The sequence below is a fragment of the Sapajus apella genome, unplaced genomic scaffold, assembly GCF_009761245.1.
Source record: "Sapajus apella isolate SASKATOON/1434 unplaced genomic scaffold, GSC_monkey_1.0 scaffold25, whole genome shotgun sequence".
NCBI lineage: Eukaryota > Metazoa > Chordata > Mammalia > Primates > Cebidae > Sapajus > Sapajus apella.
The window spans coordinates 7300040-7314134 of NW_022436965.1; the positions used below are offsets into that span (position 1 = coordinate 7300040).

Sequence of the window (14095 nt, forward strand, 5' to 3'; positions counted from 1 at the left end):
ATAATAAGTAAGCCATTTTGCTGATGAGGAAATAGAGGCACAGAGTGGTTAAATAATTTGCCCAAGGTCACATACCTAGGAAATGGCAGAGTATGGGTTCCAACCTTGTAATCTGGTTCCAAAGCCCAGAGCTCATAAATATATTTAAGATCTTCTGAAATGGCCAGTCTAGAGGTATCACTCTTGTGATACCTCTTGTAGTAACTCATAGAGGTAACTATCATCTCTCAGTTGAAAGCTGCACCTTTGAGATCAAGCATCTTTGCATATTCTGTCATTATAAGCTACAGTAGCAATAGTTACTAATTCACCATGTACAAGTGGGCTTCTCTAGCATACTATCATACACCTGTTTCTAAAGGCACTTGGGAGGCTTGGTTGCATCCATGCTGACATACAGAACCGTGAGCTGATGCTACCTGCACTCCTATGATTTACTAAGTATATATAAAAAAACAACAACAGAAATTTTCATTCTAAAGGATGATGTATAAATCACGTGTACCTATGCTTAACATAAATATTCAGAGACCTCATATAAAACATAAAAATTGTTTAAATTTACTTCGGTAAAATTTTTAAAAACTTCCTTGGACCACAAGATATAAATGCTCAAGACAAAGTAAACATATGCCAAAGTTCTCATGAAGTCACATAAATAATAAAACTTTAGCATGCCCCACCCCGATCTTGGCCAAAATCAAATGCTTCAGGAAGTTTCTAATTTTATTAGTGTTCATAGAATATGAATAATACACATCTCCAAAAGGAATAAAAACAGGTAGAAATCCCTTATAATTTTCATCCTACCTAATATTACTTGATTTCAGATGCTCCTCTGATTTCAAGTTTTCGGTCCTCATCTGGGACTTAAATGAAACGTTTTCTCCCACAATGACTATCTGCAAGAACATCCAATTTCTCATAAGGTAGAATGGTTTAAGACATTCTAGATAGAGGAGAGGAGGAAAATATGAGTTAACCCACAGTAACAGAGAATCCTTATGAAAAAAATTATTTTATCGTTATTTGAAATTACTTAATGTGAAAGGTAAAGGAAAAATGTCAAAGCCCTCTTCTTTTTTTATTGTTTCTTAGAACAAACATTTAAAAATTCTGTCTCATATATTTCTAACAGATTCTAGTCTTTGACCAAAATGTTATTCTAATGTTCCTCATTGTCCAAAAGCTTAGTGATCTCTACAGGACAAACAGATACCAATTACTAAGCAGGGCTCTTTTAAGATCAGTGTGAGAATGCCCTATAGAATACAGGAGCAGATGAACTCCTTACTGAAGAAAAAAATATATAAAGCAATTAAAACACAATTATAGGTAGTACAAATAATGCTGAAATTCTAAGGTCAGCGGAAATGTCAGGTTTTTCAGTTCTCATTTACTGCACAAATATTTGGTCATTTTTATATTGTAGATACAGTGTTAAGGACTAAGTGTACAATGATGGAAAAAAATCAATATGGTCCCTGCCATGCATTTAAAATCTAGTGTAGAGACAGACCAACAAGGAAGGAGGCAGCAGTGGTTAAAAGCCTGGCTTTGGGAGTCACACTTTCTGTACCCCAATGGTATGTCAGATGCAAATCAAGCCACAAGAAAAACAGCACAATTTCTTGGGACTTCAATTTAACTCAAAAATTTGGACAAAGTTATTATTATTGCTATTGATAATTGCGTACATTTATAATTATTAGATGCCAGATACAAAGCTAAATATTCTATATGCATGATCTCATAACATGGGAGTATAATATAGTAAGAGTGTCTTATATTCAAACTGCCTAGGTTCAAACTAAGCTCTGCCACTTACTGGCTGTGCAACCTTAGGTGAATTCCTTCTCTAGGCCCCAGTTTTGTTAGAAATAAGATGGAGATAATAAAATACCTACCTCATTGAGGTGTTTTGAGGATTAAATGAGGTAACAGAAGTAAAGCACTTAGGATTGTTCCTTGGTAAGTAAGCCCTCAAAAACTGTTGGCCATTATTGTCATTATCATTTTATAGTTATTACTCCTCTCAGCAATCCTAAAAGGTAAATGCTATTATTATCCTCAGTCTATAAATTAGGAACTTAAGAATGCATACTAATCAACTCTAGAATAGAACATTTTTCATAATTCTTCACAATAAAATATGTCTTAGGAGAAATTTCAAATATGTGGCAGGTCTATACAGACTTTGCTGCCATACTTGCAAAGCATGTATTTAATCCCTGTGACTTTGTAGCACTTTAGTGGAAAAGAATGAGATAAAATACTTTATGGTAAAACTCAAGTTCCTCAGCATAGCATATAAAGTCCCACAGCTGTCCACTTTATACTTTATGATCCAATAAACCTGAATTACTCTTAGTTTCTTGTTGTTTTGCCCCTTAGTATCCTTATTCATGCTTTTCACTCATCCTAGAATGCCCTCCCACCTTCCACCTTGTCTGGTTAACCCGTTCTTGTACTTTAAACTCAGTAACTCCTACAAGCAGGTCTTGGCTTGGCTGACTACTCCCAGTGCATCTTAATGCCCACATCTATTATTGGACTCAAGGTACTACAATAAAGTTATTTGTTTACACATTCCCGTCACTAGAGACTGTCCCATTCAATTATGCATAACATCGTGCATGCCATACAAGTTGCTCAAATAAATTTCGGTTAATTTGGACTAACTTCAATAGAAGGTAAAGATCCTAAAAACTCCAGGTTTCTCAAACCTGACAATAGTTTTAAAAGTCTTCAGGAAAACAATCGGATAGGTTTTTCATCTGAGAACCAGGAATAACACACTTTTCCTTAAGAAAATCTGCCATTTTATACAGTCAATCAGAGAAATGCATAATCATTTACTTGGCTCTCTGAAATTCACATTTTGCTTTCATCATAGTGGGATCTGTATAATATACAGAGAACATTAAATATTCCTGCAGAAACATAAAATCTAAAACTTCAAACAGAACATAAACTCACAACCCAAATGAATGAAACAAGAAATGTAGGTTAAGCCATAAACAGGAAAGCAATTTCCCCTCATCTCAATTTTTACATTAAACAAGGTATGCCAAAACAATGCTTTCCAAAGCAATGAACCCAACGTTTTCTAAGAATCGTCCCTTTTTTGCAACAGCCCCTGTACGTTCTTGAAATAATAGATTAAAATTAGTATCTTGATATATAAATGGTCAGATAAGATTACCTTGGAAGACATAACAGAGTAATCAGATGCTTTCACATACAGATAAAATGTTAACAGAATTCCAAACAAGAAGGATACGAAAATGAAGCAAAATTATGAGTAGATACTAGAATTAAAAGTAGTGTTAATGTGGCCGGGCGCGGTGGCTCAAGCCTGTAATCCCAGCACTTTGGGAGGCCGAGGCGGGTGGATCACGAGGTCAAGAGATCGAGACCATCCTGGTCAACATGGTGAAACCCCATCTCTACTAAAAATACAAAAAATTAGCTGGGCATGGTGGTGCATGCCTGTAATCCCAGCTACTTAGGAGGCTGAGGCAGGAGAACTGCCTGAACCCAGGTGGCGGAGGTTGCGGTGAGCCGAGATCGCGCCATTGCACTCCAGCCTGGGTAACATGAGTGAAACTCTGTCTCAAAAAAAAAAAAAAGTAGTGTTAATGTAAGTAATAGCAGGCCAAATTTATTTGGAAATGGTAATAATATGAAAAAACTAACTCTGACAAAGGGACAACATTACAAGACAAAGTACGAGGAGTTAATATGAAGAAAACAGGCTGTCAAGTGCACAAGACAAGACACAGACAGGAAGAAAATATTTGTAAAACACACATTTCATAAATGACTGTTATCTCAAATATATAAAGAACTCCTGAACAATAAGAAAATGAGCAACTCGATTAAAAAAATGTGCCAAAACCTTAACAGACACCTCACCAAAGATATACAGATGGCAAATAAGGATGTGAAAGATGCTCCACATAAAATGTCTCAGGGAAATGCAATTTAAAACAACAATGATATGCGACTACACTATTAGAATAGCTGAAATCCAGAACAATTACAAAACCAAATGCTAATGAGGATGTGGAGCACTGAGAACTCTCATTCACTGCTGTTGGGAATGCAAAATGGTATGGTCACTTTGGAAGACAGTTCAGAAGTTACTCACAAAGCTAAACATAATCTTATCATATGACCTCTATGTATTTATTCACTTGAGCTGAAAACTGATGTCTATACAAAAATCTGCACATGAACATATCAACTTTATTTATAATCACTAAAACCTGCACATATCATTCTGCACATGAATACCATATCAGATTATCACTAAAACCTGCATACATCATATCAGCTTTATTTATAATCACTGAAAACTAATTTATCCATTGACCTATTGAAGTAACCAAGATATCCTTCAGTAGGTAAAAGGATAAGTAATCTGTGGTACATCCAGACAACAGATTATTATTTAGCACTAAAAAGAATTTAGCTATCAAACCATGAAGAGAAATGAAGGAAACTTAAATGCATGTTACTAAGTGAAAGAAGCCAATAAAAAATGACTATATACCACAGGAGTCCAACCATCTGACATTCTGGAGAAGGCAAGAGCTACAGAGGTAGTAAAAAGATCAGTGGTTGCCAGCAGCTGGAGGGGAGGAGAGGGGATGAACAGGTAGAGCAGAGAGGATTTTTAGGTCAGTTAAAATACTCACACTGGTCCAAAGCCACAGAGGGTACAACACCAAGAGCGAACTATGATGTAAAATCAACTTTGGGTGAATATGATGTGTCAATGTAAGTTCATCAATTGTAACAAATGTACCACTCTGGTGGGGAATGTTGATAATAGGGGAGGCTATTCATGTGTGTGAGCAAGGGGTATATGAAAAATCTCTGTTATCTTCCTTGCCATTTTTCTGTAAACCTAAAGCTGCTTTAAAAGAAAAAGAAAACAGGGTGTAACCATATCCTTTGACAGATGACAGTGAACAAAAATTAGTTTGGAAAAATAAACTGTGTGTGTGTGCATGCACGCACATGCATGCACGCATGTATGCCTATGTTTGTTTTAACTCTATTGCCCAGGCTGGAGTGCAGGGGTGCAATCATGGCTTCGGCTCCTGCTTTAGCCACCCAAGTAGCTGCAACTAGAGAGGCATGTGCCACCACATCTGGCTAATTTTGGTATTTTTGGTAGAGAGAGAGTTTTGCCGTGTTGCCCAGACTGATCTTGAACTCCTATGCTCAAGCAATCCTCCCACCTTGGGCTCCGAAAGTGCTGGGATTGCAGGTATGAGCTACTGTGCCTGGCTGAAACAGTACTTTACAAAATGTAAAGCTCCATCCAAATTTAGATTAGGGAGAAATAAAGTTCAACTTTCTAACTTGGAACAGGAAGATAACATGAAAGATGGACAAGTTAATTAACTCAACTAGCAACAATATTTAAGATATTGTCTGATTTAACAAAATAAAATATTCTGTAAATTACTGTGGAACAAATAGTACATTCTTCTACTTCCTAGTCTCTCTTTCAGGTAGTCTCTGAAACTGAAAAACAAAAGATATTCAGAAGTCAAACCTGATATTCTCACAAGAGCCATTATTTAGTCCATACTTCCAGATGACAATTTAATTATCTACACAGTTCTTTTTCTTGATTATTTTCCTGAGTAAAGAAATGGGTGCTGTGTAATAATAAAATAATTTAACAAATAAAACCAGATACAGATTATATAAAACCTGTGATAGATTATTAACTGTCCCCCAATAAATCACACACCTCTTGGCATTTGTACCCCTGGAACTCCTACCAATCCTGAGTTTGGCCGTGTGACTTACTTTGGCCAACTGGACTTCAGTAATGTGACACTGAGACTTTGTAAGCAATGGCACATTTGGGCTTGCCCTTTCGGAACACCACCAAAACAGTATGAAGCTGAGGATGAGAGACTACTTGGAAAGAGAGACCCAGTTTTCTCAGCTATAGAGCCATTTCAGTTGAGGGCCCAGACATTTGAGTGAAGTTGTTTTGGACTATGCAGGTCAGACTTAACTTCATCTAGATAGTCTGAGAGACGGGAAACCAGCAAGCAAAATTATTGGACATTTTAAACAAAGGTATGACATGCATGTAACTAACTGACAGTTCCTTAAAGAGTTATATTAAAGGGTTTTCCTTTTGTTAAAGGAAAAAGTGGGAGTACAGATATCATTTGGGAGTCATCGGCATATAGATATTCATTAAAGCTCATGAGATGGGATGACATTGCCAAAGGAGTGTTAAGAGTAACAAGTCTGAAAAACTCGACCCACAGCCTTCGGACCACACGCAGCCCAGGATGGCTTTAACTGCGGCCCAACACAAATTCATAAACTTTCTTAAAACATTATGAGATTTTTTTGCAATTTTTAAAAGCTCATCAGTTATCATTAGTGTTAGCGTATTTTATGTGTGGCCCGAGACAATTCTTCTTCTTCCAATGTGACCTACGGAAGCCAAAACATTGAACATTCCTGGCTAGACTGAGAAGGAAACAAATAGTAAACAGACTGAGAACCAGTGGCCAGAGAAGTAGGAGGTAAATTTGTTAAACAAGTGTCCCAGAAGCCAAATAAGAAAAAGCTTCAAGAAAAGAGGGCAGAATCAATAAATGCTCCTCATGCATACATAAAGTAAAATGAGGGCTGCGAACTAATCACTGAATTTAGTAATGGGGAAGTCACTGTGGATCTTGTTATAAGAGGAGAGGAACTGAGGCTAAAATTGAGTTTAGACAATATTGTCTAGGAAAAGAAAGGCAGTAGCTAGAGAGAGATGTGAGGGTCAAAAGGGATTTTAAGATGGAATACATAACATGCTTTTTTATAGGATGGGATAAACAACAACATAGAAAAGATCCAATAGAGAAAAATAACGGGTAAATACAGTCTCATGAGTGCCATAGGGACTTGTCTGAATATGCATATTTTTAAAAGGAAAAAAGTCCCTGAATGAAACAATAAAAAATTAATATAGAGAAGGAAAGGTAACTAACAATTTTGGGGGCTCTACTAAATGACAAGTGAAAAATATAAGTCATCCTGGGTTTAGTTTTCATGACAACCTGAGATTACAACCATTTTTCCAATTTTATGATTAAAGAAACACACAGATATTTCAGAAAACTTGCCCAATGCCACAAAAATGGTAAGTGCTAGGACAGGAATTCAAATCCAGGTACAGTATCAGAATTGTGAAGCCTAAACTTTTTCTGCTCATTATTTCACAATGCATGACAGACCTCAATTTTCAACACTTCATACACTAAAAGCTAAAGAGCAAGTATCTCATTAATTATGATTTATTCACTTTTTTTTTTTTTTTTTTTTTTTTTTTTTGAGATGGAGTCTTGCTCTGCTGCCCATACTAGAATGCAGTGGGACAATCTGGGCTCACTGTAACCTCCGACTCCTGGGTTCAAGTGATTCCCCTGCCTTAGGTGGGAGGGAGATTCAAGATATTCTCCAGCCTTAGCCTCCTGAGTAGCTGGGATTACAGGTGCATGCCACCTGGCTAATTTTTGTATCTTTAGTAGAGATGGGGTTTCACCTTGTTGGCCTGGCTGGTCTCAAACGCCTGACCTCATGATCCACCTGCCTCAGTCTCCCAAAGTGCTGTGATTATAGGCATGAGCCACCGCGCCTGGCCCCCAGTTTGCTTTTTGGAACAGCATAAGACACACCCACATCCTATTTCCCTTAAATCTGATAAAGAACTCTTCTCCAAGAAATCCTCCTGGTTTTAACTTTAGCATTAAGTTCTTTCCCAGTTCTCTCTCTAGGTGTTTTCCTCACTCTCTCTTCTTCCTCAATGTAATGTAAAACAAAAAGCCTAATTTTAGGAATTTTTTATTAATGAGACAATTACCAGATAATATATGTTTACCGTTATTTTCTCACAAGAATTATACCGGAGAAATAAACATACAGACCTCAATAGCAATTGCAGGATCCAAATTTGATAAAAATTAAAACCCTATAGATTTAAGAAGCTCAACTGCAAGCATTTAAACACAAAAGAAAACCACACAAAAGGCATTTTAATGAAATGGCTGAAAAACAATGATAGAAGAGGGAGAGAAAAAAATATATATTACATAAGGACTAAAGATAAGAATGATGGCTAAGTTCTTACCAGAAAAAAGTTAAGCCAGAAGATAACTGAATAACATCTTTAAAATACTATGGGGAAAAAATGTCAATCTATAATTTTATATCCAGCAAAAATATTCTTTAAAACCTAAGGTGAAAAAAAGACATTTTTTAGAAACATAAGAGCTGAGGAAATTTGATATCAACAGATCAACAGCATAAGGAATATTAAAAAGGAAGCACTTTGGGCTGGAAGAAAGTGATACCAGATGGAAGCCTTGAACTAAACAAAGAGATGAAGAGTGCCAAAATAGTAATTATATGAGTAAATATAAAATAACATTTCTCTGTTTTAAAATTTATTTAAACATTAATTTACTGCTTTAAGAAAAAAAATTTAAAAAAAAAACTCTATATTTTGGAACTTCAAACAAATATAGAATCTGTTTGACAATACTAGTACAAACAAAAGGAAAGGAAAATGAAAGTATTATACTGTTGTAACATTTTATATTATACACAGAGTTTATAAAGGTGGATAATGTAAATACTAGAGCAATAAAAAAAAAAAGTTTGAGTGAGACACAGTTCATACATGGAAGACATTAGGCAGGCATGGTGGTGCATGCTTGTAGTCCCAGCTGCTTAGGAGGCTGAAGTGGGAGGATTGCTTAAGCCCAGGTGATTGAGACTGCAATGAGCCATAATGGTGTCACTGCACTGTAAACTGGGCAATGGAGCTAGATCCTGTTTCAAACAAACAAAAAAGAAAGAAAAAAACAAAAACAGAAACAGAGAGAGAGAAATAGATAAATCTATAATTATTTGGAGATTTCAAAACTCTCTCAATAACTAACAAAAAGTAGGCAGAAACACCAGTAAGGTGGCTGGGTGTGGGCGCTCACACCTGTTATCCCAGCACTTTGGGAGGCTGAGGCCAGGGTGGACAGATCACCTGAGGTCACGAGTTTGAGACCACCCTGGCCAACATGGCAAAACCCCATCTCTACTAAAAACACAAAAATTACATGGGAGTGGTGGCACACGCCTGTAGTCCCAGCTACTCTGGAGGCTGAGGCACGAGAATCGCTTAAACCTGGGCGGCAGAGGTTGTAGTTAGCCGAGATCATGCCACTGAACTCTAGCCTGGGTGATTGAGCGAGACTCTGTCTCAATGAAAAACAAACAAACAATACCAGTAAGGTTAGAACAACACTAAAGTTATAACTCAACAGATCCCACTGGAATTTACAGAACATTTTACCCAACGAAAGAGTTCACCTTCTTTACAAGTGCACATGGCACATTCATCAAGACAGAACATATGCTGAACCACAAAACAAATCTCAGAAATGTGAATTATAGTCATAGAACTACAAATAAAAAAAAAAAAAAAAAACAGCTAGAATTAGTTGTCTAAGTTGAGGAATAAAGTTGTCTAGTTCCTCAAATATTTGGAAATGAATCAAACATTTCTAAATAATCATAGGTTGCTGGGCGTGGTGGATCACATCTATAATCTCAACACTTTGGGAGGCTGAGGCCGGAGGATGGCTTGAGGCCAGGAGTTTGAGACCAGCCTGGGCAATATAATAAGACCCTATCTTTTTGTTTTACAAAAAAGTTTGTAAAAATTAGCCAGCAGTGGCAGTACATTCCTGTAGTCCTAGCTATTCAGGAGGCTGAGGTGAGAGGATCACTTGAGTCTAAGAGTTTGATGTTGCAGTGAGCGATGATTGTACCACTGCACAACAGCCTGGGCAACAGATTGAGATCTTGTCTCTAAAAAACAAAATAAAATAAAAAATAAATAATCACAGGTCAAAAAATAAATCACAGGAGAAATCAGAAAATAAGCCAAACGAAAATGGAAACATATAACGTGTCAGATGCAATAAAAACAGTGCTCAGAGAGGTATTTACAGCTTTATATGCTTATGTTAAAATAGGTCTAAAAGCATTGATCTAAGCATTTACCTAAGCATATAAGAAGCTATAAAAAAGAACAGCATATTAAATCCACAAAGTAAGGAAATAATGAAGAGGAGAAAACAAAGACAGAAAATAAGTGAAAGCCAAAGGCTGATTCTTCAGAAGGATTTATATAATTCTCCCCAAACTGAACTATAGTTATAAAACAATTGCAATCAGAACCCAAGCAGATTGTTTTTGTTAGAAACTGGCAGTCTATTTTTAAATTTATCTGGAAATGCAAAAACCTAGAATAGCTAAAACAATTCTCAAAAAACACAGAGAACTTAGATTACCTGATTTCAAAACTTACTAGAGAGCTGTGATCATCAAGATAGTATAGTAGTAAAAGGACAGACATGCAGAGGAATAGGACAGAACAGGTCAGAAACAGGCTCACCTATTTCTACACTTACATATACACGTATGGTGTGTTTTTACATGTACAGCCAATGTATTTTTGACAAAGGTATCAAAGTAATTTAATGGGAAAAGCAATTTTCTCAACAAATGATGCTGGAACAACTGGATGAAAAATTTAAAATTCGAAAAAAATTAACCTCAAACAATATACAACATCACACAAAAATTAATCCAAAATGGATCACAGACTTAATCTATAAGATTTCTAGAAGAAAACTAAGGGGTAAATTTTTACCACCTGGTATGGTGTGACTGTTTGTGCCTCCTCCTCCAAAATTCATGTTAAATCTTAATCCCCAATACAACAGTATTAAGAGGTGATGCCTTTAGGAGGTGATCAGACTATGAGGATTATGCCTTCATGGATGAGATTAGTGCCATATGAAAGGGCTGGAGAGAAATAGGTAGGGGGCCTTTTTTGCCCTTCCATCTCTTCTGCCATATGTGGACACAGCATCTGTCCCCTGTAGAGAAGGCAGCAACAAGGTGCCATTTTGGAAGCAGAGGCTGGACCCTTGCCAGGCACCGAACCTGCTGGCACCTTAATAGTAGACTTCCTAGCCTCTGGATCTGTGAGAAATAAATTTCTGTTGCTTATAAATTACCTAGTCTTAGGTATTTTATTATAGCAGCACAAATTGACCAAGACACCAATCCAGGATACATAAATCTTAGATAAGATTCAATAAAAGAAAAAACCTAATAAACCGGATTAATCAATATTTAAAACTTATGTTCTTCAAAAGATACGTTAAGAAATCAAAAAGAAAAGCCATAGACTAGAAGATATATATATAGTCACATATGTAGGTACCCAAGTGTATATATGAGTGTATGTGTATAACAGTCTGTACACACACAAACCAAGAGAAATGAAAACACATGTACACAAAAAGACTTTTACAGTATGTACCTAGTTCTATTCACAATAGCAAAAAATTAGAAGCAACCTAAAGGTTCATCAAAAGCTGAATGGATAAACAAACTGTATATTCACATAAAAGAATATTATTCAGCAATAAACACGAAGGAACTATTAATGTGTACAACAATGCAGATTAATCACTTGGCATGTTTTATGCCAACAGAATAAGGCACATAAGAATGCATTACATAATTCCACTTCAAAAGTTCTGGGACATGCAAACAAAATTAATATTGATAAAAATCAGAGTAATGACTAAGGCACAGAGGGTTAAGCAGAGTTAAGACTGACCGCAAGTGGTCTAAAAGCACTTTGGGCCAGGCATGGTGGCTCATGCCTGTAATCGGAGCACTCTGGGAGGCTGAGGTTAAGGATTCCACAACAGCCTGGCCGACATGGCGAGACCCTGTCTCCTAAAAATATAAAAATTAGCCAGGCATGGTGGCACATGCCCGTAATCCCAGCTACTCAGGAGGCTGAGGCAGGAGAATTGCTTTAACCCGAGAGGCAGAGGTTGCAGTGTGCCAAGATGGTGCCACTGCACTCCAGCCTGGGAGACAAAGTAAGACTTCATCTTAAATAAATAAACAAATAAATAAAACACTTTGGGGGAATTTGGAATATTCTTGATTAGGGTGGTGGTTATAGGGGCATATGTTTGTCAAAATTCTTAACTATACATTTAAAATATGTTTTATTACATAGAGAGATAATTTGATTAAAAACAGTGTATGTTTAACTAAAATGCATTATCTGTATATGCGTAAAATGCATATTCTATATTGATTAAAAAGACTGGGTATTAACAGTAGTGGTGGCAATTTAATGTTACCGAATTATTTAATCTTAATGTTTTTATTTTTTTTATTCAATGTAGACATACATTTTAAATAAGTTATTAAAATAAGTTTCCTATAAACCAATTTTAAAGTATTTCATACTTAAAATGCTTTCTGCATAGACAATGTCCACAGGTAAGACTAAAATAATTTCTAAAAAAATAAATGCCCTTTTATATAACATCTATTGAAGCCCTAAGTCATCTATAAACTTGCAATTAGGGTCTTTATCATTGTAGCAAATTTGCTCATGTGTTAACAATGACCTTCCCTGACCAATCTAAGAGCTTTTTCTCAGTCCTTCTATTTCCTGAACTCTTAGTATTCAATACTATACTTTATCAGTGTTTTTTCAGACACTAGCCCTGGATCACCCAGATTGCTGGACCATATCCCAAGAGGATCTGATTCAGCCGGTCGGAGATGGCACTCAAAAATCTATGTTTCTAGCAAGTTCCCAGGGGACTCTGATAATGCTCATCTGGGGACTACACTTTGCAAACTACTGCACTAGAGGAACCCCTTCATTAAAACTTTTCTGTTCAGTCTTTCCTAGTCCCTCTCATATTTTTGATAGGTAATTTCTTATTTCTTCTTTTTCCTTCCATCTAAATAGGTAGAGAAACAAAGTCATTGAGAATAGAATTTGATCTTTATTTTTTTTTTATTTTTTTGAGACGCAGTTTCGCTGTTGTTGCCCAGATTGGAGTGCAATGGCACGATCTCGGCTCACCGCAACCTCCGCCTCCTGGGTTCAGGCAATTCTCCTGCCTCAGCCTCCCGAGTAGCTGGGACTACAGGCACGCACCATCATGTCCAGCTAATTTTTGTATTTTTAGTAGAGACGAGGTTTCACCTTGTTGACCAGGATGGTCTCGATCTCTTGACCTCGTGATCCACCCGCCTCGGCCTCCCAAAGTGCTGGGATTATAGGCGTGAGCCACCGCGCCCGGCCGAATTGATCTTTATTACCATCTGATACTTGTTCCCTAAGAAGCTGGCTCTAACGCTCATACTTCTGTAATTCATATTTCTCAAGTTGTAGATTAAATTCTCACTATTATTGAAGACAACTACAAAGTCAGTAATTCCAACTCAGCTCACGCCATGGTCCTATTCCAATTGTGTATCTGGTATCTCTCCATAGATATTTATTAAATATTCCCTTCAGTACTCATACTTTTATTCTCCATTTCCATTAAAAAGTGCTACTATTTCTCTATGGTCAGCATCAATATCATCAATAACAACGAATCTCTCTCTCACTCATTCTTCACATCTAACCACCCTTAGGGAGGTGAGGTTCCAGACCAAGCTGTAGGACCTAGGAGTTCGATGTACAACAGCCAGAGCACCCTGTAACCAACTCTCAAAGAAACTACACTTGACCTTCCCAAAGTTAGTTCACTTGTCCTCCTTTGCCCAGCCCAAGCAGAAAGATCTGACAAGAACCTGAGAATGAGGATCAGAACTGGGCAGAGCAGCTAGCTTTTCAGTGTCTTAACATTTAACATAGTACTTAGCACCTTTGGTATTTTATAATGCACTGAGAAGAATTAAATAATTCAAGTCCTGTTTAACTCTATTGTTTGAACTTTTTATTTCTGAGCTGCAATTACTGTATGAAAAGTGAGGGTTAATTATGCTTATTTTGCAGGATTTTGCCAGTGAAAACATGTAACGCATATGAAAGATACTGTGAACACTCATGCACTACATGAAAAGGAAAAATAATTAGGGGTTAAAAAAGAAAAAAAGAACCTTGGTTTGAGGCGGTGGCCCAAGCCTGTAATCTTAGCACTTTGGGAGGCAG

At 36.8% G+C, this 14095-nt stretch overlaps 1 protein-coding gene across 12 annotated transcripts in view; it reads right to left on the minus strand.

Moving 5' to 3' along the window:
• Nucleotides 1–14095, minus strand: part of SMG7 (SMG7 nonsense mediated mRNA decay factor) — an 82588-nt gene that overhangs the window by 52550 nt on the left and 15943 nt on the right. For 3 of the 12 annotated variants that reach the window (XM_032291633.1, XM_032291638.1, XM_032291643.1), the window contains exons 2-3: nt 1908–2044; nt 811–949 (exon numbers count right to left, since the gene is read on the minus strand). The exons of 5 other annotated variants lie outside the window; for them this stretch is intronic. In XM_032291633.1, coding sequence (XP_032147524.1) covers nt 811–926 — 116 coding nt within the window. In that variant the 5' untranslated portion in view covers nt 927–949; nt 1908–2044. Of the gene's footprint in view, nt 1–810; nt 950–1907; nt 3327–14095 lie in introns of those variants that run through there. 4 more of the 12 variants (XM_032291635.1, XM_032291639.1, XM_032291634.1 and 1 more) reach the window with 3 other exon arrangements.